At 51.2% G+C, this 22742-nt stretch overlaps 1 protein-coding gene across 1 annotated transcript in view; it reads left to right on the top strand.

Annotated features, from left to right (window-relative positions):
• ITPKB (inositol-trisphosphate 3-kinase B) overlaps positions 1 to 19932 on the top strand; it is a 90580-nt gene extending 70648 nt beyond the window's left edge. The window contains exons 2-7 of the mRNA XM_007936981.2: positions 3091 to 3190; positions 3589 to 3802; positions 10023 to 10227; positions 13967 to 14068; positions 16748 to 16819; positions 19723 to 19932. Coding sequence (XP_007935172.2) covers positions 3091 to 3190; positions 3589 to 3802; positions 10023 to 10227; positions 13967 to 14068; positions 16748 to 16819; positions 19723 to 19932 — 903 coding nt within the window. The remainder of the gene's footprint in view (positions 1 to 3090; positions 3191 to 3588; positions 3803 to 10022; positions 10228 to 13966; positions 14069 to 16747; positions 16820 to 19722) is intronic.
• Positions 19933 to 22742: the final 2810 nt, after the last annotated feature.

The raw sequence follows: 22742 nt of genomic DNA, 5'->3' as shown, positions 1-22742 counted from the left end.
CTTTATGCATCAACAGTGCATTTTCCTGGGATCCTCTGAATATTCTTGTATTCTTGTCTTCCAGAATTTTCTTTCAGCTCCCTGCACGTCTTGAGTCTTAAGATCTTACTGAAATTCACACTGAAGAATTGAAGACAATTTCCAGTTGTAGAATCCAAAAGTGAGGAAACTGAGGCCCAGAGAAGCCTACACTGACCCAGAGTAGTGAACAGGAAATTGCAGTCTTCTTACTCTTTATTTTATTTCACTTAATGAGAACGGGGTGTGAGTGTGTGGCTCTTTGTCAGCCCTGCTTAGATGGGCCTGGGGCTGACCTGGAGGGATCATCACTGTGGCCAAGTCTTCCTGAGCAGGCCCTGCATGCCTACCCGGAGTCTTTTGGACAGACACCTGAGGCACTCTCTGGGCTCTCATTGCAAAGACGTGATCGGCAGGTGCTGGTTTACTTTGCACTTTTCCTCTAGAGCTCCCTTAATGGCTTCCACAGTGGTGGACAAATCCCGGCTTGGCTCATCCGGCCTAATGGAGGTTTTCCATTGTTGCTCTGTGCATTGTCTGCCAGGGTTGTTTGTGCAGCCTTCTGGGTACATAGATAAGTAGTACCTCGGCCTTAATTAGCCTTCTTTGATGATCTCCATGAGAAGGCTCTGGGACAAACAACCTTTTCAGTAAAGTCCCATCATAGTGCTGCCCTTGCTTATGAATGGAATCGGCCTTGGTGTCTGGGTGGTGGGGATGAAAATGGCCAGGATCAATGGCTTGGAAAGAAAGATGAGAGTGTGTCCACAACTTGGAGAATGTAATCAGTGTCACTAAATTGTACATGTGAATATTGTGCAATTGATGTATGTTTTGCTCTGCATATTCTCAATAACAAGAAAAATTATTTTTTAAAAAAAGGCCAGGATCAATAGGCAAGAATTCCTCTCATGAACCAAGAGGAAGGTTTTTTTTTTGTTTGTTTGTTTGTTTTTAACTTGCAAGCTTGATGACAAAAGCAGCTGAGTCTCAGCAAAGAGGAATGAAAGAAAAAAAAAAGAGGTAGATTTAACTTGATTTGACCTCAAGATCTAGCAGCCTCCACAGCTGGGTCTGTCCTCTCTCTTCAGGGTGCCTGTCCGGCATCTTATCCACAGGTGTCCCCTTCATGGATTTGGGACAGGGGACGAGGGCCCCATGGTTGCCTCTCAAAGCCCATCTTCAGGATCTCCCCTATAAGGCAGGACCCTCCCCATCTCCCTCTCCTGCAGAAGGTTCTCTTCCTTTCCAGCTGCAAACTGCATGATTTTCCCTCTGTGGTTTTGCTGGTCAGATCATCTTTTTTGGTAACTTGAACACTTCTTAGTTCAGGTTCCCATCACAGTCGACTAGGATGGTGTTTTGTTGTTGTTGTTGTTGTTATATGCCATCGAGTCGGACCCAACTCATAGTGACCCCTCCTTGGGTTTCCAAGGCAGTATCACTATGGAAGTAGATTGCCCCATCTTCCTTCCGAGGAGTGGCTGGTGGGTTTGAACCACCAGCCTTCTGGTTAGCAGTCAAGTGCCTTTAGCCACTATGCTAGGACTGGTGTTTTAGGGGACCCTTATCTTTATCCCAGAGTTCCTGGGTGATGCAGACAGTTATCATGCTCAGCTGCTAACCAAAAGGTCAGAGATTTGAGTCACCCAGAAGTGCCTTGAAAGAAAGACCTGGCAGTCTACTTCTGAAAAATTAGCCATTGAAACCCCTATGGAGCACAGTTCTACCCTGAGACACATGGGGTCGCCATGAATGGAGTCAGCTCCACAGCCGCTGGACTGCTATCTTCATCCCTGCAGTCTTTACTTATTAAAGTTAACTTAGGGCCATTTTCTTTTTTCTAAACTCAAAACTCACTGCTATGGAGTCGAATCTGACTCATAGCGACCCCTCCTTGGATTTCCGAGGCAGTATCACTACAGAAGTAGATTGCCCAACCTTTCTTCCAAGGAGTGGCTGGTGGGTTTGAACCACCAGCCCTCTGGTTAGCAGTCAAATGCCTTAGGCACTAAGTATTTATTGCTGAGTTGGGAGCTGGGGAGGATTTTTTTTTTTTTAAAGTAGCTGTGTAGATGAAGACTTAAATTCCAGTCTTGCCAAGTACTTCTCTCAGGCTCAGGTTCTACAATGTAGAAATCAAAATAATTGCCTTGAGTGGTTGGGAAAATCAAACTGAGGTGTCAGTAGGTGTGAGTTTTCCTCTTCTTTCTGCCCAAGGAGCCTCCCCCTTCCCCAAACACACACTCATATACACAAACACACACTCTCACACACACTCACACACACTGATGGTCCTGGCTGTTTTTACTTTAGAAACATCCTGTGGAGAAGCAGCATAGTGCAAAAGAGAAACTTGTGGGCTTATTACCTGTCACCATGGTTTCTAGGGCTATTGTGCTTATGGCATTGAAGCCATGGGTGGGGGGTGGGGCTGTCTCTAGGGAATTCCCTTTAAAGTCTGTCCTCAAACTGCTGCTCATAGACATGAGGTGTTCCAGAGCCACCACATCTGTATACTGTGAACTGTCACGTCACAGCTGGATGATGCTGGCCCCCTGTGGGGGGCCACCGATGTTGGGATGAGGGAAGTTGTTTTCCAGAGTGTCCATCAACCCAAGGAGCCTGCTGACCCAGCTGTCCACACCTCACCAGACAGGTGACAGGTGAGGAAGCTGAGGCCTCACAGAGGGGACATCAGCAATAGGAGGAGTGTGGTTTAGTTGTTTCCCTAATAGGGGAGTAGCATGGAATGGGGTCAGCACTGGATTGAGAACATTCTACGCCCCCCTCCCCAATCCTCCCATCACCTGTCACGTCATCATTCCGGAAGATCTCCTTGCTTTGGGGCATTTTCCTCAGCTGTTTGCAGCATGGGCCAAAGCCCCCTCTGACTGCTTCATGTAAATGGGAAGCAGAGGTCCTCAGTGCCCCCTGAGGGCCCTAGTGCTGTGGTCGGTGGTGGCACTCGTCATTTTGTGACAACAGGCAGTGAGCATCCTGCTTCAGCCTCATCCTAACCAGAACATAGTGGTCTTTCTAATGCAGGATTGTTTGTTTGCTTATTTCTAGAGCAAATCATGGAGGAAGATAAAAAACATGGTGCACTGGTCTCCCTTTGTCATGTCCTTCAAGAAGAAGTATCCCTGGATCCAGCTGGCAGGACATGCAGGTAAACACAGCTGTCCAGATTCCCTAGCAAGTGGGCTTGGCTAGGGTGGGGGGTGGGGCACAGCACATTCAGGAGGGGCTGGCCTGGCCTCTGAGTGCTCTTAGAAGTGAAAAGCTCTCTTTGAGAGCCTTTGTAGTCAGAGATTTCAGCCATAGTGTACCTTTAACACTGCTTTGTAAATGAACCATGAACAGAGCTGCCTTCTGCATAGTCACTGTCACCCCTCTCACAACACCCATCCTTCCCTCCCTCTGTCTCTATTCTTTTCTCTCTCTCTCTCTCTCTCTCTCTCTGAGTATGGCAAATGCTCCATCGTCCCCAGAGAGTCCCGGGGAGTGTGCCCAGAGGGACTGTCTGCTGCTCAGGGGCCAAAGGCCTCCTCTCACCGTTGTTTGCAGGGAGCTTCAAGGCCGCAGCCAATGGCCGGATCCTGAAGAAGCACTGCGAGTCGGAGCAGCGCTGCCTGGACCGGCTGATGATGGACGTGCTGAAGCCCTTCGTACCTACCTACCATGGGGATGTGGTGAAGGATGGGGAACGCTACAACCAGATGGACGACCTGCTGGCTGACTTCGACTCACCCTGCGTGATGGACTGCAAGATGGGTGTCAGGTGAGCCAGCTCCTGGGAGCCCCTATGCTTGCCTGGGTGCCAGCCTCGGTATGGCAGACACCTAGAACAGCATCATGGCTTCCTGAGAGACTTTGTATGTAAGAGCAGGTCCTAGAGTCTGGTTTGGACTAAGTAGAAGCTCTTTCCCAGTCTTCTCCCATTATGTGCAGAAGGTGCAGAGACCCTGGCTCAGCTCTATGACGGCCCCTTCCTTTCTCTGGTGAGCTTAGGGCTTAGGCTTGGTGCTGAGCTTCCTCAGGAAGAGGGACAGAGAGAACTGCTCGTTGAGCATCAGGTGGCATTGCTGGGGGCCAGCACCAAGTAGGGAGGGAACAAGGTGCTGACTTTCTTTCCATGAGCTCAGCTGCAAAGGGGAGGCTGGAGTAGGGGCCTTCTCGTTTATCCCAGTGCTGAGAGAATGGGAAGACAGAACTGGCTAAAAGAACATGATGGTTTCCCAAAAATATGTGCTTGCCCTAAGATGGCAGTTGTAGAGGGAGTGCAGGAGCGTGAGAGACCCTGTCAACACTCACCAACTTTCCCATATCCTAGAGAGGGGCCTGGTGTGCCCTAGCCAGTCCAGCAACAGTGAGCTGCAGGGCCAAGTGAGCCTGGAGCCTAGAGGCAGGTGATTGGCCTTGTATAGAATTGACTCTGTTCCCTGGGTGGCACAAACAGTTTGTGCTCAACCACCAACCTACAGGTTAGCAGTTCAGACCCACCCAGTGGCACTGTGGAAGAAAGGCCTGGCATTCTGCTTCCATGAAGATTAAAAAACAAACCCACTGCCATCAAGTCGATTCTCACTCATAGCAACCCCCATTGGGTTTCCAAAACCATAAATCTTTGTGGAAGTAGATTGCCTCTTCTTCTTCCCATGGAGCAGCTGGTGGGTTTGAACTGCTAACCTTCTGGTTAGTAGGCAGATACCTTACCCACCAGACCACAGGGCTTCTTTCCATAAAGATTATAGCCTCAAAAACCCTTCAAAGCAATTCTACTCTATAACACATGGTATTGCCATGAGTTACGTTCAACTTGATGACAATGGGTTTGGTTTTTGGAGCATGGGCTCTACCCCTAGGTTCTTGATGACCTGGGTTGGGCTAACCCTGTTGGATTCCAGGAGAGATTAATGGGACAGGACCTGGGATGGAAGGGAGAAATTAAGAATGGGCAGAGCGCATAGATAAAAAGCTCTATTGGAGGGGATAGCCAGGGCCTGAGAGGCCACTGCTCTGAGCTTCAGGCTCCTGGGTCTTGGTGGGGTATTTGCTCATCTGCTTTCAAACTTCTTGTAGTGTAGGGAAGGGCTTGGAGAAGCCCCTCAGTGCTGTGGCCCTTACAGTGTCTAGCGCTGGTGCTCACCCTGAGAGCCTAGCCACGTGGTTCCCTGAGGGCCAGGCATGGAACAGCATTGCTGAACATGTTTTGTTTGGGTGATCTGATCAATTTTATTTCTTACAAGAAGAGATTGAGAAAGGGGTGTGTGTGTGTATGTGAGAGAGAGATAGGCTGCCAGACAGAGAAGCCAGGAGAAATGTGAGCCAAGCTTTGTCAGTTTTCCTTTCCTCCTTGCTCCTCCTGGGATCTGTCATTATATAAGACCCTGCAGGTCAGCCCAGTAGTGGTCCCTTGGCAGTGCCTGCAGGGCAGGAGGGATAGAGGGAGAGAGCATGAAGTACAGACCCCAAGTGTCTATTCTTGCACCAGCCCCTCCCACCATCTCAGGCCCTCAATACCTCCAGGGAGCTGGGGTGGGGCTGTGAAGAGACAGAACACCTCTCTAGCAACCACTAGGCCATGGTTCTTCCCCAGAGTTTTGTTTCTGTCCCCGGAAGACCCTCCCCTTGGCGCTTCAGGATGTGCTGTCTCAGGGAGGCCCAGCCCTTCCTCCCAACCCAAACACCAGCAGGACTCAGCCTGTCTGCAGGGGAGGGGAGTTCAGGTTACAGCAAAAACAAATGGAAAATATTCCTATTGGTATTCACTCAGACCGTGACCAAAAAAGTGCAGGCCTGTGTGAAAGACTCGCAGCCTGTGATTTCCTGAAAGGCGGTATCCCCAAGGATGGCCTGCTGCGCCGCACCCTGGGCCCTGCTTCTGGGGCCTGCAGGGCTCTGTGGTGGGTAGAAGTCTGCCCACCCAGGGTGGCCCTTTGCCCTTTCCACACTGCTAGTCTCCTAATACACCTCAGGGCTCTCGGGGGGTGTCTCACAATCCATTTGTGAGTTGGGACCAAGGAAGGGGGCTGCAGGGTGAGAGAGGAGAATGCATGGTGGAAAAGAGACGGTTTCCCCAGAAGCAGCCCCACCCCAAGCCCCAGTCCTTTGGCCTCCTGAGTCCTAAGCTGGGAGCACGCATGCCCTTCCCATGCCCTGGGTGTTGAGCTTGGTGCTTTCCCTGCATTGTCACATTTAGTCCTCACTGCCACCCTGGAAATCAGTCATCGTTCCTTTGAGCAGCAGAGCTTCACTTAAGTGAAGTGACTCATTCCGGGCCACGCCTCAGTCAGCAGCACAGTCCAGAGAAACAGCAGCAGTGAGGTATACATGAGATAGATTTAATTTAGGGAATTGGCTCACGTGATTGTGGAGGGCTGGCAAGGCCCACATCCGTAGGTCAGGTGATAGGTTGAAGAGTCCTGTAGGCTTGTGTCCCAAGATCTATGGGTCAGGTGATGGCAAGAGCGCAGAGCGAAGTTCTGTCAAAACATTTACTTATATTCTGGAGGCAAACACAGCCTAGTGAAACTCCCTTTTTTACATTAGATTACATTATGGAAGGTGAGTACATTACATTTACATTAGATTATATTATGGAACAGCAACTAGACTAGTGTTTGACTGAACAACTTGGAACCATAGCCCAGTTGACACATAAAATTAACCATCACACCAGATTTGCAATTACTTGCCTAACTATGAGAGGTGCCCTGGTAGTGCAGTAGTTAAGTGCTCAGCTGTTAACAGAAAGGTTAGCAGTTTGAATCCTCCAGCAGCTTCGTGGGAAAAAGATGAGGCAGTCTGCTTCTGTAAAGATTATAGTCTTGGGAACCCTTGGAGGAATTTTATTCTGTCCTATAGGGTCACTGTGGGTCAGAACTGACTTGATGGCAGTAGGTTTTTATTTTCCCCTGACTGCAAAGCCCAGGCTTTGTTCTGTGTGACCTGGTTCTGTGGCACCTTATGAGGTATCTATAGTCAGTTACATCTGGGCTGTGGATTGTGGCATTTACACAAATACATGGATGCAGTACACCTTGGCCCCAGAGCCTCTTCTGAGACTGGTGTTCCATGTGATTCTTCTGATCAACCCCAAAGTGTGGCCCTGTCCTGGCCAGAGAGAGGAGACTGAGCTGGAGCCCAGAAACACCATGCCTGGACCCCAGGGCATTGAGGGGTGGAGACTTGTCACAGAGAAGCAGTGGAAGGGCAGATGGGTGCAGGGGCAGGGGATGCAGGTGCCCACCGTGGACCCGTATTCCACATGGAGGTGTTTTCCAGTGGAGGGCCTAGCTGTGCTCTGGGGAGTTTCCTTGGCTTTGATCCCATCAACTCTGTCTTATATGACTTGCTGCTGAGAGTCAGAAAGTGTCTTATTGACAGCTGGCTGGTGGGTGAGACTAGAGCTGTGTTCCAGTGCCTCTGTGCCCTTTGTGAAGCTGTTGGTGGCTTTGGTCTGTCACTTGCTGGACTCCCCCTTGGACTTGCTGTCCCCCTCAGAAGGAGTACTTCCTTCATTAGTTGAATTACTTGTGGCAAAGTGGTTAAAGCATTTAGGTGCCAACGAGAAAAAAGGTCAGTGGGTTAAACCCACCAGCTGCTCCCCAAGAGAAAAATGAGGCAGTCTGTTTCCATAAAATTTACACCCTTGGAAACCCTGTGAGGCAGTTCTACTCTGTTACAATGAGTTGGAGTCCACTTGATGGCAGTGGGTTTGGTTTAGTGGTTTAGCCCAGCTTATCCGTGACTGGATGAGCACGTCTCTGCTCTCTGTATGTGATGGTAGGTTTTAACCTTCCCTTAGGGGCAGGGCAACCTGTGGAGGCTGTGTCTCCCCTCCCAGGCTACCTCCAGGTCCTGCCATGCAGCTGGTAACCCTGTGGGTATCTCTCCTTAAGCCCAGTTCCTCTCCCTGTGTGAAAAGGGATTTGACATCAAGGCCTACTTCCTGTTCAAAGAACTTACTAGAGAGCTCTTTGTAGAAATATAGCCACCATGCACCCCACCCTGCATGCCCCAGAGCTCACACAGTAGCATTTGGGATGGCCAGCTCCTTCCCACCACCTGGCTGCCCCTTCATCCACCACATTCCACACCGATACGCAGCCACCAGGCTCGTGTGGTACAGCATCAACAACCTGACACAGCAACGTCCTGCGTCACAGTCTCTGCTTTGCAGCTCTGATTGCTAACTGTAGACACACACACACATACACACGTAGGGTGCATATATGTGCATGTACACTTGCATGTCTACATGTGTGTGCATGTGTCATACTGTGCATGTGTATGTGTATGTGTACACAGCCAAGGACTGATGGCTTCCCCCTTGCAGTGTTCATCACCTCCTGGAAGATTCTGAAGGAAGATTCTAAAGGGCTAAGTTCACACTTTTCTTCCTGTTTCTTCTAGTGCAAATACCAGTGGATGCGGTGGTTTCTGAAAGCCTATCTTTTTAAAGACATCGTGGAGTTTTGCTAAGTCTGTTCTGAGTCCCAAACTAGCAGCTTGGGAAGGTGCGGTGGGAAGTGCTAGAGCAAGGCGGGGGTGAGGGATGGAGGAGAGTGCAGGGTGCATGGCCCAGGGTGGAGGTGGAGGGAGGGCGGAGCTGCTGTCAGCAGCGGCTGCTTTGTGGGCAGCTCCCACCCACGCAGAGGCCAGAGGCCGAGAGAGTAAACTTCCCTCTCCTGCAACTGACACTGCCGATTTCTGTTTCATGAAGTGTCACAGGCCACCTCGGAGCCCCTTTGTGGGGGGAGATGGGGCTTAAATGGGTGCAGGGAAGAGGGCAGAGGGGGTTCCTCATGATGTGGACAGGCCACACCTGCATGCTGCAGGGTGACTCCATCTCCAGTTTGGAGCATGGTGGTCAGAGAGGAAGGAACCGTGTTATGCAGTGGTTAAAATGCCTGGCTATGAGCCAGAAGGTTGGTGATTGGAACCCACTAGCCACTCCATGGAAGAAAGATATGGCAGTCTGCTTTTGTAAAGATTACAGCCTTGGAAACCCTATGGGACAGTTCAACTCTCTGCCCTATACTCTTTATGAGTTAGAATTGACTCGATGGCAGTGGGTTATATGGGTCAGTGAGGCAGCCCCACTGGAAGCCTGATATGGGGCATGGGGCATGGGTATCAGGGGCAGAGGCCTGTCTCAGCAGACCAGGGCTGGGTTTGCAGTGGGCTGGGGGTTCAGCTTCTGGCTGTTCAAGTCACACACAGTCCCTGTCCCTGTCCTCTCCACCACAGGTGTGAGCCCTGCCAAGCCAGCACTAACTAAGCCCAGCCTCCTTGTGGGGAGGGCAGGGAAGGGCGACACTTCAGTTGGGCGCATTTGACTTTGACTTGGATACTCTGGTATCAGACACGTTGGCCATACCTAGGCCTGGAGCTAGTGAGAGAGTATGAGTGGGGCACAGCCCCACACCGAGCAAAGAGTAAGGCACCTAGAGGCTTCACCTCCCTTCCTGGGCTTTTTCATCTTGCATTATGGCCCCTACAAGCCCACCTTCTGGCCTTTTATACTTAAGTTTGTCCCCTCTTTAGAGAGAGCCAGAGACCTTCACAGGCAGGTCTCTCCAGGCTACAGAGGAGTGGGGAGAAGGATGGGGTGCAGGGAGTGGAACAGAGTGAGTTCTGCAATAACACAGGTGAGCATTCACTTGATGGAGGGGCCCGGTGCTGACCCAGCCAGGGTAGGGGGCAGTCTATAATCCTGCATCCTCTTTTCTTTACTCTGCTATCCCTGAGGGTGTACTACAAGGCAAGGTACCCCTTAGGCTTTGCCAGGCCTTCCAGTTAGTCTTGGAATAAAGTGGATCCAGTCCAGGTGCCAGCCAAGTTGAGCACATCACCCACCCTGGGTGAGCAGCTCTGCCACTAAACTATGTTCCTTGGCCAGGGCCTCCTGCTCTGAGCCTTTATCCACCAGTCAGTGACAGGGTGCTGGCGAGCTGTGGGGGCCAAGGCCCTCATGTCGCCTCTCCTCTACACAGGACCTACCTGGAGGAGGAGCTCACCAAGGCCCGTAAGAAGCCCAGCCTGCGGAAGGACATGTACCAGAAAATGATCGAGGTGGACCCTGAGGCCCCAACCGAGGAGGAGAACACCCAACGGGCTGTTACCAAGCCTCGCTACATGCAGTGGAGGGAGACCATCAGTTCCACGGCCACCCTCGGGTTCAGGATCGAGGGCATCAAGGTGAGCTGGGGAGGGGCAGCCAATGTGGGTAGAACAGTGAGGACCACAAGCTGACCTGTGCTCACTCCAGGGTCTGTAAACTTCCTCCATTCATAGGCCCAGGGTCTGGGCAGCCAGCTGCAGACACAGATATTTGGGGGCATTAGTTCCTGGCCTTTTCCTCAGTCTGAGGTGCAGGTGGGATGGATGGGCAAAAGGCCGGGCCCTGAAGCAGGGGGAGTGTTTCTGGCCTTGTGCTGTAGTCACCTCTGCCAAGGACCATACACTGAACCAGGAGCTAAATGTGTACACGCTGAGAACTTGTACAGGTGCCAGCTTATAGGATGCCAGCAGGGAAAGGGGCTCCCTTTGCCCATAGCCTACTCACTGGGTGGCTGGCAGTGACACACAGGCACCAGGGGTGAAGTGGGGGTGAGTCGACATTCCAGCTGCCTTGAACATCCGTCTGAGCTGTGGTCTGCTCAAGGAGGCAGGACAAAGCACCGGTGACACCTCACCCTCTTCTTTCCTTGTGAGTCTCCTGTGAAGGGTCTAGACTGCTCTTTTGTGTCCAGGCCCCTGTACACTCCTTGCTGTAAAGTTTGCATGAAACCACTTAGACTTGCACTGGGCCCTCAGTCTTGGGCAGCTTTGCTACTAGTGCAGACTGGTGTGTAAATGTGCATCTCTCTACTTGCCAGTGTCTTGCAGTCACGGAGGCAAGGGCACGGGGAAAGGTTTTCACCTTCTCCCAGGACTGCTGCTTGGTGAATGCTGGATTCAGAAAGCCATTTGTCCCTTCCATTTTCTGAAACCTGCTGTAAAAATGGCGTGATGAAGGCATCTGACTTCCTGTAACTTCACACGATGGGAGAATTGCCAACAGCAGCACCAGCCCAAGGCTGATTCCTGTGAAGTGGAGTTCAGACATGCCTCCTCTCTCCAACCTTTTTACCAATTCTGACACTAACCATTCCCATTCCTGGCACTCTCTACTTCTCTGCTGGGTTCAATAATTCATTGCAATGGTCACACAGAACTCAGACAATACTCAAAATTATGGGGTTTATTAGGGAATCAACAGGTTATAATTCAGGATCAGGTCAGACTCAAGATATAGTTCTTCAGTCAGGTCAGCCTTTTCTCAGTTGTGCCTACAAGCAGGCTTCTCCCTGGCCTCTGGCCACTTGGGTCTCTTGGGCCAGCACAGCCACTTCCCTGCTTGGGCAAGTATTACAGAACTCTTTAGCTCCACCAGTCAGTGCTCAGAGGCACCCCACTCTGCCAGCAAGCCTCCTGCCTGAAGGCACTCAGCTCTTTCATTCCATGGGTCGGCAAGCCTGACTGTGTGGACACTTCACTCTGCCAGCAAGACTCCTGCCCAAAGGCTCTCAGTTCTCTCACTCCATGGGCCAGAAAGCCCACCACACCATCTCCTGCCAGTCTCTTGGTTCTGCTACTTCTGCTTCTGTTTCTCTGCTGCTGCTTCTCTCGCCGTCTCCAGTATTACAGCTCTTTGTCTCCTGGGTCTAGGAGGTTCTCAGCACAGGTATCCTGGGTCCGAAGGACATAGTCTGCTCCTGTCTCTCCTTCTTCTTCCTTTCTGCTCTGCAGTGGTTCATTTTAAGCCTTGTTATGGTTCCATACACCTTATTTGCATGGTCCCACCACCATAGTGTTCCATGTACCTTATTTGCATTATTAGGAAACCACCCAATCCCCTTTGTGGGCCATAAGCATCTTACTTGCATAGTCCCACATAGTCATTGGGTGAGAGTCACAAGACTATGGTTAGAAAGGCCATATTAAGTAATTCACTGCACCACACCTACCTGCCTTCTTTTTTTAAAGCCCCAAACTTAATGTAGATTACATGCTCATCTTGCTTCCCTTACTGCTCATTTTCCTTTCTCTAACTTCAAAATTCAGTTTCTTTTTCACCTTTCCCTCTCAAATTGTTCTTCTCGCCTCTGTCCACTGTCCAGCTGTATGACCAGCTAACAGTTGATCTTCTTAGACCAGAGGCCCAACAGCTTAGAGAGAAATCAGTTGTCTTCAGCATTCTCTCCTTGCTTCCGTACCCTTGATCCAGGAAGTGCTTTGTGCAAAGAGGCCACGCAGGAAAGGCTCAACAGAGATGGGACACCTACCTGCCTCCCTACCCTAGGCCTTCCTCTGTTCCAGGGTTCTGCTCAGTCTCACAGTAGCCACAGTAAAGTCCTAGCTTTAGCTAATCTCCAACCTGGTGGAGGAGGGACCTTTCTCCTGGGACTCCTGGAGCCCCGAGTGGCACATAGGGTTAAGCAATCAGCTATTAACAAAAAGGTGGGCTGTTCAAATTCATACAGAGACACCTTGAAATAAAGTCCTGGCTATCTGCTCCTGAAATATCAGCCATTGAAAACCCAGTGGAACACAATTCTACTTTGACACGCATGGGGTCATCATGAGTCAGAGTTAACTCAATGGCAACTGTTTTGTTGTTGTTGTTTTTTAAGCAGTGTTATCCTTTCTCATCCTTTGTCCCTTAAGAACAAATTTCCTCATTGATGAGCTAAGCCCCTTAGCAAATGAGCAGAAATAATACCTGGGCCAGGAAGCTCTCATGCTGGCTGCACCAGAGGCAGAGCTAACAGGGGCAGTTACATATTTGGCTTTTAGAGAGGCTAGGGTAAAATAATTTGATGCATTTGAGTTACGGTGTTGAATATTGAATATATTCAATGGACTGCCAGAAAAATGAATAAGTTTGCCTTGGAAGAAGTATAGCCAGATAGCACCTTAGAAGCAAGGATGGCGAGACTTCATCTCATGTATTTTAGACGGGTTATCAGGAGGGAGCAGTCCCTGGAGGAGGACATCATGCTTGGAAAAGTAGAGGGTTGGCGAAAAAGAGAAGACCTCAGCATGGTGGATTGACACCGTGGCTGCGACAGTGGGCTGGAAATAGCAACATTGTGAGGATGGTGCCAGGCGGAGCGTTGTTCTGTTCTGTTATACATGGGGCCACTGTGAGACTGACAGTAACAGGTACAGAGGATTCCCTGCGTGGTGCAGATGATTTCTGCTCTCGACTGCCAACTGAAAGGTTGGAGGTTTGAGTCCACCTCGAGGTGCCTCAGTGAAAGTCTTGGTGATCTACTTGTAAAACTCAGCCATTGAAAACCCTCGGGAGCGCAGTTCTCCTCAGACAGACATGGGATCACCATGAGTCAGGGGTACCTCAAGGGCAACTTTTTAATTTTTAGGATAAAAGATCTTAAATTACAGGAAGTCTAGCTGAACTTGGGATGGGGCATACTTCCTCTGACGGTGGCCTACCCGTGGCTGCCAGTTCCAGGGCCAGGCCCCCTTGTAGTGGAGCCAAGGTGGTTCTGTCTCCTTCAGGCCTGGTGCTTGCTGGGATGGGCCTCTCCCATGCCACACTCTTCAACTCGCTTTGACCTAAACACCCCCTCCCTGCTCCAGACCTTTCCCAGTGTTGTCTCTTCTGGCTGGAATGACATTGCCACCCTCTGTCTTCTCTGTGGACAAGACACCCCCAACTTGGTGTTGCCTGAATTAACTCGGTTGCATGAGGCCCTTGCTCTCTCTGCTATACATGGCTCCTGGCTGCCTGTACTGCTCCTGCAAGGACTTGGGGCCAGGACCAGGGCTCGGTGCTCCGTGGCCAGTACTCTGGGCCATTTGGTGGGTGAATGTTGCCAGTGGGTCCTCTTCTGACCCTGCTCTTGGGTTGGGGGATTGTTCTCCATCTCAGAAAGAAGACGGCTCTGTGAACCGGGATTTCAAGAAGACCAAGACGAGGGAGCAGGTCACTGAGGCCTTCAGAGAATTCACTAAAGGAAACCAGAACATCTTGGTGAGAGAGAGAGAGAGAGACAGAGAGAGAGAGAGAATGTGTGTGTGTGTGTGTGTGTGTGTGTGTGTGTGTGTTGCACTCTCCTTAGCCCGAGTGGCCGGGGGAGGGGGTGGTGGTGCTTGAGGCCAGTTGGGATGGGATCACCAGCCCAAGGCTTCCTGAAGAGTCTTTGCATATGGAACTGGGCCATGGCAGTGGGGGCTATTTGCCCACACAGAACACCCTGGCCCCAAACATTGGAAGATGAGGAGAAGGTGTTGCATCGTCAACCTGGTGCGGTGGGAGAACAGGAACGTTCTGGGAAGACTCACTGACTCCTTCCCTTAAGTTTTCAGCTTATAGCTTAAGACAGTTTCCATTCCCTTAAGAGAATGATAATTGCCATGTTTCTTTAGCACCTTCTGCCTGCCAGGAATTATGCTAAGCACTCATTGAATCCTCAAAAGAATCCCTGTAGTGTAGGTGGACATTCTTGTTCCATTTTACAGATGAGGAAACTGAGTGAGGTCAAGGACATTAAAGCAGGAAGGGGTGGAACTGGGATTCAATCCCATTGCTGACCGAACTGGATGCCAGGCAGGCTGTGAGGACCCTGCCAGTGTGGTGGGGCCCCCACCAGGCCTGTGAGGCTGGGGAAGGGAGGTCTGCCCTGGGGTCACACTGCCTTCACCAGCAATAACCTACCAGCTCTCTCTGAGCCTAGAGGTATGGGCAGTTCATGATCATGACAAAGTGGTTCTGTTTACATTAGCTGCTGCTGCAGGGGCAGCAGACAGACTGAGGCAGAGGCTGGGCCTTCTGACCACTGGGATTAGAACACTTGTTTTCCCAGCTGAGCTAGTGTCTTAGTCTCTTTGGGCGGACATAACAAAATACCACAAAGTGGGTGGCTTTAAAGAACAGAAATAAATTGTCTCACACTCTTGGAGGCTGGAAGTCCAAATCAGGATTTTGGCTGATTCCTTTTGGGGCTTTGAGAGAGAACCTGTCCCATACTCTGTCCTACTTTCTGGCTGCCAGGGATCCTTGGCTCATACATGGATCCTCACATGCTGTCTTCTCCTGTGTGAGACTCTGTTTCCACGTCTGCTCTGCTCTTTTACAAAGTGCCACTCAAAAAGGGTTAGGATAAGGACCCACCTGACTCCATTATAAAGGAGCTCTGGTGGTGCTATGATTAAGGCATTGGGCTACTAACCCAAAGCTAGGTGGTTTGAATCCATCAGCTGCTCCAAGGGAGGAAGATGAGGCAATCTCCTTCCGTAAAGATTTACAGCCTTGAAAATCCAATGAGGCTCACTATAAGTTGGAGTCTACTTGAAGGCAGTGAGTTTGGTTTGGGTACTAATTGGTTTTGATTTTGTTAACTGGTAACATTTGCAAAGAAAAACATTTCACTCGAATGAGGCTGCATTCACTGGTACAGGGGTTACGACTTTAACATGTATTTTAGGGGAGACAATCATAGCAATTTGTGTGTATTGTGGACAGGGTACCCTGTAATGATCAGAGACCCAGGCACCCCCTGGGACGTGAGCTATGGAGCCCCCAGAACCCTGTGAGAGACCCCTGTAAGGGGCTGGTGAGAAGGGGTGGGCCCAGACAGTCTTCTCTTCAGGGAAACTGAACTGGCTGACACTGGACCCTCCCTTCTCCTCCTCCTCCAGTTCTGAGTAGGCCAGGGATGCGCCCCTGCACCTGCTTTGGCTGGCCTTGGGGCTACCAGTCACGCCTGGGATTTGTGGGGGATTCACCCCATTCCTCAGAGCCCTGACTGGTTCCTCCTCCTTAGCAGTGTCTGCTACAGAACACATCAGGGCCTGGTGGGCTTGTTCCTGGCGCCCGGCACCCAGGGACTTGCTGGCCCAGCCTCACTAAGTTGTGTCACTGTCGTTCAGCTGGCCGTTGGGGTGCCGGTGTGTGGACAGACAGGCTTCCCCAGTGGCCTTGTGGCTGGAGGCTAGTCAAACCCACAGAGCTGGCCCCTGGGGAGGGAGGGTATCCTGGGCTGCACAGCCCAGTGGGAGTGGAGAGGCTCCTGGTGGAGATATTTGTGGCTCTCCAACTTACTCTTCAAACACAGGCACTGAGGTTTGTATTCAGAAAGACACCATGGCAACCAGGCTCTTAAGATGCCGACTGTAAACTGCTGGCATTCCAGAACAAACTCGGCCATCATGCGTGAGCCCCTAGAGGGTGGCAGGGCTATACCGGAATGCCCCTCCCCACCCTTGCTCACGAAGCACATGAGGTAGGGAAGACATGGGGCTGGGTGCCCACTGGGCCTCCTCTGGGCTTCCGATTCTTGCTTCATAGATGAGGAGGTTGGAGTAAATTATAGCCGTCCATGGTCCTTCCTAAGGAGCTCTGGTGGCACAGTGCCTAAGGCATTTGATTCCCAACTAGAAGATTGGCAGTTCAAACCCACCAGCCACGAGTGCTCAGAAGGAAGAAAGAGCAATCTGTTTCCATAAAGATTTTATTGCCTCAGAAACCCAGTGGGAGTCGCTGTGAGTCAGAATCAACTCAATGGCAGTAGGTTTGGTTTGGTTTTTTTTTTGGAAAATCCTCCCCACTTTTTATACCATGACTCTGATAAATGGAGCTTAAAATTCAACACCCCCCCCCGCCCCCTCCACATCAATAGCATGTAAAACTCTGGTCACTTTTTATTCCCAGATCGCCTACCGGGACCGGCTGAAGGACATTCGGGACACCCTAGAAGTGTCTCCTTTCTTCAAGTGCCATGAGGTAAACATTGGTGGATGTTTTTGCCCTCTTGGGCAGAGAGTCACATTCAGGATGACTGGCCTCAGCCTGCTGGGTCTGTCCACCTGGAGAGTGGCCGTACCATCCATGCCATCAAACTCACTTGTCCCAGAAGTCCGAGGGCATTTTTGGAATGACCGGTCATGAGCAGGACATCAAGGGTCCATCCCTCACAATGTGTAGGAACCATGCCATATGACTTCCTGGGGTGAATACCCCAGTTCATGCCTGAGAGATTTGAGGCCATCACCCCCTTCCTTCTTCCTCTCACTCCCAGCTCCTGAGGCTTGTTCATGCTGCCATTGTGGTGGAACTTTTATTCCAGACACCCCCGGTGCCTTAGGGTCGAAGCTCTCTGAGGTGTAGAGTAGCCAAATAATGGCCATAACCACCTGAAGAGCTTCAGACTGTGGGAAAGGCAGGGAGGTCTTCAGTACCACTCTCAGAGCAGGGCTGGAACTTTCCACCTGCCTTGCCTTCATAGGGACAGTAGGCAGCAAAGAGGGAGTGAGGATTTGATAATTGTTAGCTGTTCCCTCGGCGGGTTGGTAAGGTCTCAACGCCAAGGAGTTCAGGGCCCCCAAGCCTCTGTGTGTGTGGTTTTAAGAAATGAAACCTAAGGTAGGGGCGAAGGGAGGAAAAACTGCCAGAAAAAGCCAGTTGAGGAGGCAGCTGAGGGATCCCTCGGCCCAGCCCAGAGAGGTCAGGGGTCATGGGATTTTGGACCTAAGATGTGGGACACAAAGACACACACACACACACACACACACATACCATGCCCAGGAATGGTGAATACCAGGACTGGGGGCTGTGTAAAACAGCTCTCACCCTGTGGGACACACACACACACATACCATGCCCAGGAATGGTGAATACCAGGACTGGGGGCTGTGTAAAACAGAGCTCTCACCCCTCTCTGCAGACTTCCAGCTCTTTCAGAAAGCAGCCCTCTCTCTCCCTTCCCTTGAGGGGTCTTCCATGGACCTTCAGCCTGAGCACTGCCTACACAGAAGGCTATGTCATCAGTTGGAGGAGGAACTGGAGATGGGAGGTGTGGGGTTCCTGGGGGTGTGGAGGGAGAGTGTATTACGAGAGTGTGCCAGGCCCTGGCCCACATGGCACCTCTGCATATTGAATGCACCACAGCCCCTCCTCCAGCAGAGCCAGCCTATCATGGCCTTGGATTTTATCACCCTTTGCCCCTCAGCCAGGATATATGTATGTGGTGCCTGCGGGGCACCCATGAGGACAAGGGGAAAAGGTACAGATGCAGACTTTGGACTCCACCATTCTCACTGCCCCTTCTCCCCGTGGCCACAGGGAAGCCATGTTTCCAGGTCCTCAGCTTCTCTTGGATCCACTGTGTCCCAGCCTGATGAAGAGTTGTTGTGCAAGCCTCTCTTCCCTCAGCTTCCTCCTTCCTATGTGACAGACTTCATGCTGTAGGACCGCCTGCCAGTCCCACATGTTAACTCCAGAATCCCATGACCTCCCTGTACTGGGCTAAGGGATCCCTCAGCTGCCTCTTGATAACCAGGCAATCCCAAGCTTTGTCCGTCAGTTTTTCCTCCCTTCTTCCCTGCCTTTGGTTTTATTTCTTAAAATACATATGTATATAAAATACTTACACACACACACACACACACACACACACATATTTCTTTTGCTAGATTTAAAAAACAGCTGGAGTCCCTCAGAAAGTTGGAGTCTCAGAAGCTTCGGGTCTAGAAAGAGAGCAAGTCAGCTGGGGTTTCTATTCTTTCCATCTTTTCTCCAGGCTCAGGATTTCCAAGGGGTCTTCCCTAAATCCTACCCTGGATTCTGGGAGCTATAATGATCTTAGTCCCTTCCCAGTCCCTGGAGAAGGATATCATGCTTGGTAATGTAGAGGTCAGCAAATCAATAAGATGGATTGACACAGTGGCTGCAACGATGGGCTCGAGTATAGCAAGGATTGTGAGGATCACACAGGACCTGGCACTGTTTCATTCTGTTGTACACACCATTGCTGTGACTCAGAGTCAACTCAGTGGCACCTAACACCAACAGCCCCTTCCCACATTCCTTGCTTCTTGCTGGCCCTACTCAGGGACCCAGGGGAGGGACAGGGGGGTGTAGTCATATTGGGGAAAGCGTGCCTTGCTCCATGCCAGTGCTTGGCCCTTGCCCAGAGGGGAGGACCTCTAGTGCCTGCTGTCTCCAGGGGAAAGTAGTCAGGAGCTAGCCCTGGGATGCCCTGCTGGGCCTCTCTGCCCAGGATTTGCAGGAGGGAGGGGACTTGTCCTGTGGGGGAGGGGCAGGGTGCTCCAGGCCTCACCCCCTGCTGCTGGTGCTGTGTGTGCATTTGAAGGGGGTCCTTCCCTCCACTTGCAGGTAGAATTTGGAGCTTTCTTGGCACCTTCCCTTTCACTATGAGCAGTCACTTAAGGTTTTTGGGGAGGACTGGGCAATCTACTTCCATAGAGATACCACTTTAAAACCCAAGAAGGGGTCGCTATGAGTCCTAATCAACTCTATGGCAGTGAGTTTGGTATTTTGTTTGTTTCTTTCCCCTAGGAGGGGAAGAGAAAATGCTCTAAGGGTTCGGTGTGTCTAGAAACATTGTTAAGTGTACTGGCTGGGAGGGGTGGTGAGGTCTGCTGTTCCAGACCCTCTCCCTGTGCGGTCTACACAGAGCGGTGGTAGAGGTGGTCTCATTCTGGAATCAGATGTCCCTGCTCCTGCCTTGGTCACTGGGGAAATGGAGGTGTGGGCTCTGGGGCTTCTTGCTGATGGTTCGTTCTGGCCACAGCCTTTTCCACACCCCTTCAAGTGCGGCTGGTGTGGTGTGAGGACCGGGAGGGGACTCCTGACCGCCCACCCACCCTCCTGTCCTTGCCTTCCAGGTCATCGGCAGCTCCCTCCTCTTCATCCACGACAAGAAGGAGCAGGCCAAGGTGTGGATGATTGACTTTGGGAAGACCACGCCCCTGCCGGAAGGCCAGACCCTGAAACATGACGTGCCCTGGCAGGAGGGGAACCGAGAGGACGGCTACCTCTCCGGGCTTAACAACCTTATCGACATTCTGACGGCGATGGAGGGAAAGCAAGCCTGAGCACAGCCCCCTCCGCCGCCCCGCCTCCCTTCTCTCCTCTCGCTCGGTTTCTCCTTCACTTCCTCCTGGGCTCCAGCCCAAAACTGACTCTCCCGGAACTGCACTACAAGACACTTGGTAGCAGAGGAGAAGAGATGAGATTTCCTAGTGATGTTCCTAATGTAAGGGTTTGGATGTGGGCCTTTCATTGCTCTTTGTAAATAGAATTGCCTACTAGAAGAGAAATGCTCAGGCGGCAGGCTCGGCACCGTGTCGGGGAAGTCAGTTGGGATTAGAGCCCAATTGAGGGAGGCTGCACCGGGGACACCTAACACACTAGCCTCCCAGCTTCCGGGCCGCGCCCCCCACATAAGCAGGCTTGGTGGGCTGAACTGCAGGGGCCTGCTGCCCTCTGGTGGTCAGTGCAAGTTAGCGCAGTCCCATTTCTGCGACGATCTAATGAGAGAACCAGGCCAAACAAGGGTTCAGATAGAGAGATACCTTGTGAGGGCATGTGACAAGCAAAGAGAGAGATGGGGTGTGTCAGCAGGTTCCCAGTGCCTGGTGGTAAGCCAGGCTTTCTGGTTATAGGGACACAAAACCACTAGGGGAGCCGCATGATGAGCAGGGGAGAGTACCATCCATCCGTTCAACAGCTCAGGGACTCGCAGAGATGCCTTGACCTTCCTAGAGCTTCAAAAGCAGGGACCCCATCCGTTTGGGCCTGAAGCCCTCCAACTTTGGGCCAGACCCCGGAGGATATAAGCCACCTGGGTGTCCTTTAAGCCAAGCCTTCCCAGAAAGGGCAGGCAGGAACTGTAACTGCCTATGAATTCAGAGATACATACTCTGCAGACCTGAATTTCCTAGTGGTGGTTGCCTCACCCCTGCTGTGGCAATATCTACCCGGGCTGGGTGTGAGGGCACCAGACACAGACAACATGGGGAGGAAGGAGGACAGACCTGGCATCCCTCCCCAAGGAGACTTTTCACTTACCCCCTAGCTCTCACAGTGCTGGTCAGTCCCCTGCCTATACCCTTGGAACCTTTCCCTGAGGTACAGCATTCCCAGCAGTCACTGGGAGGCCTTTCTGCCAGCAGGGCAGTGAGGTAACAGAATTCTGACTCACCGACATCATCCTTTTTTTTCTTTTTTCCCTCTGAAATAAGTCTTGTAGCCTGAAGGGCTTAGATCCTTGTTCTGAATGTGGCCTTAGTGCCTCCCAGGGTCTGTGGCTGGGTGAGAGACTTCATCAGTCTCTTTTGCGTAAAGATTTGTGGAAAACTGATTTTAGACCTTATCTTAATTGTAAAGCAAGTAAGTCTACATTATTGAGAAGAACGTCAAATGTACGTGATTTTTTAAGAAAAGAGCCCTGACTCTGTTGCCATTTGGAGCTGTATCCCCAGACCCCTCCGAGCTTGCTGCCGCTCTGTTTTGCTGTCAGTGGTCTATGGTGTAGGCAGTGAAGACACTCTGGCTGGGCCAGGCCAGCTGGGCTCTGCCCGGGGCTATCTCAGGAACACAGTGAAGAAAGCCTGCACCAAGGAGTGTGGCCCACAGGGAGGGGTTCGTGGGCCGCCCACCTCGTCACCCCAGGGTCATGGAGGGAACTGTTGCCTTGCTCATGTGACCCATAAGTTTCCCCTTTCATTCTGGCTGAGGGACAATGGTGGGGGCAGAGGGTGGGACACATCAGGATGTATAAGTGTAGCTTTCAAAAAAGGAAACCACTTTTAAACTTCCTGGCTCTTGTTAAAAACAGTGGTGAGCTCCTGTGTGGGCCGACTTGCTAAAGGTCACACCCCAGCTGGCCGAGCATGGGAGACCTTGTGACGACATGTGATGAGCAAAGAAGGAGGGATGGGGCGCCAGGGCTGCAAGGCCAGCTCTGAGGCTCTGAGCTGCAGTCACGTGTGGGTTTGAAGGGACCCCAGGGATGTGTGCTTCAGCCACCTGCCACCAACCAGCTGGCAATGGGCTTCATTAATTCAGACATAAAGATTCTATAGCAGTAAGCTAGCCAAAGGCTACCTTCATTCTATGAAAAAAAAAGTTTGCCTCAGCAAATGAATAAAATGAACAAAAGTACAGTGGACCAGCTTAACCTACTTAAGAGAACAAACTTTCCAAGCACTTTAAGCAGGCACTAGGTGTTTGCAAACAATGTGCTGTATGCAAATGTTAGTATATTCAAGGTGGGGGTGGGGCTCTTGTTGTCAATACTTTACCTTTGGGTTATATTATGTATGTGAAAGTGGTATAAGATATCTTTTAGGGTTATTTAGATTTTTTAAAGTGTATTTTCCTTGCAAATTCTTTTCCACACCTATTCTTATTCCACCCTTTCTACCCACTCTCTTGCTCTGGTATCCTGGCCCTCCCCCCCCCTTGCGTGGGGGTGGTAATAGATGGATCCTGCAATGGAGCTTACCCGAACCTCTGCCTGGTAGTCTGAAAAGACCCACCTGCTTAGCCCAGGTCCCAGCAGATCTAGGGGGGTTGGGGGGGGGGAGTGGGGAGTGGGAGTAGCGGACATGCTGTGGGTACAGGACCTCCTGCCCCATGCTTGCTGGCCCGGGGCATCCAGCACTAGTGTGTCTGTGCTGCTTAGCATTTGTGGCACTTTTCCTCATCTGCTTTCCCCAGACTTGCCTTTAGTGGTCATGTAAGAAGTTTTTAAGTTATATTTATTTTGTTGGTTTTTTAATTGCACAAAACACTAAGACTGAAAAGCTTATTTTGTTTTTCCTGTAAAGCTTTGCCCTCTCTCTCTCTCCATTGGCAGAAAGAGCCAGAAGCAGTCCCAGCCCCCCAGGATGGACTATTT

The sequence above is a fragment of the Orycteropus afer genome, unplaced genomic scaffold, assembly GCF_000298275.1.
Source record: "Orycteropus afer afer isolate SDZICR_OR568_19922 unplaced genomic scaffold, OryAfe1.0 scaffold00039, whole genome shotgun sequence".
Taxonomy (NCBI): Eukaryota; Metazoa; Chordata; class Mammalia; order Tubulidentata; family Orycteropodidae; genus Orycteropus; species Orycteropus afer.
The sequence above is the reverse complement of the archived record's forward strand: the minus strand, read 5'-3'. Positions and strand labels throughout refer to the sequence as shown.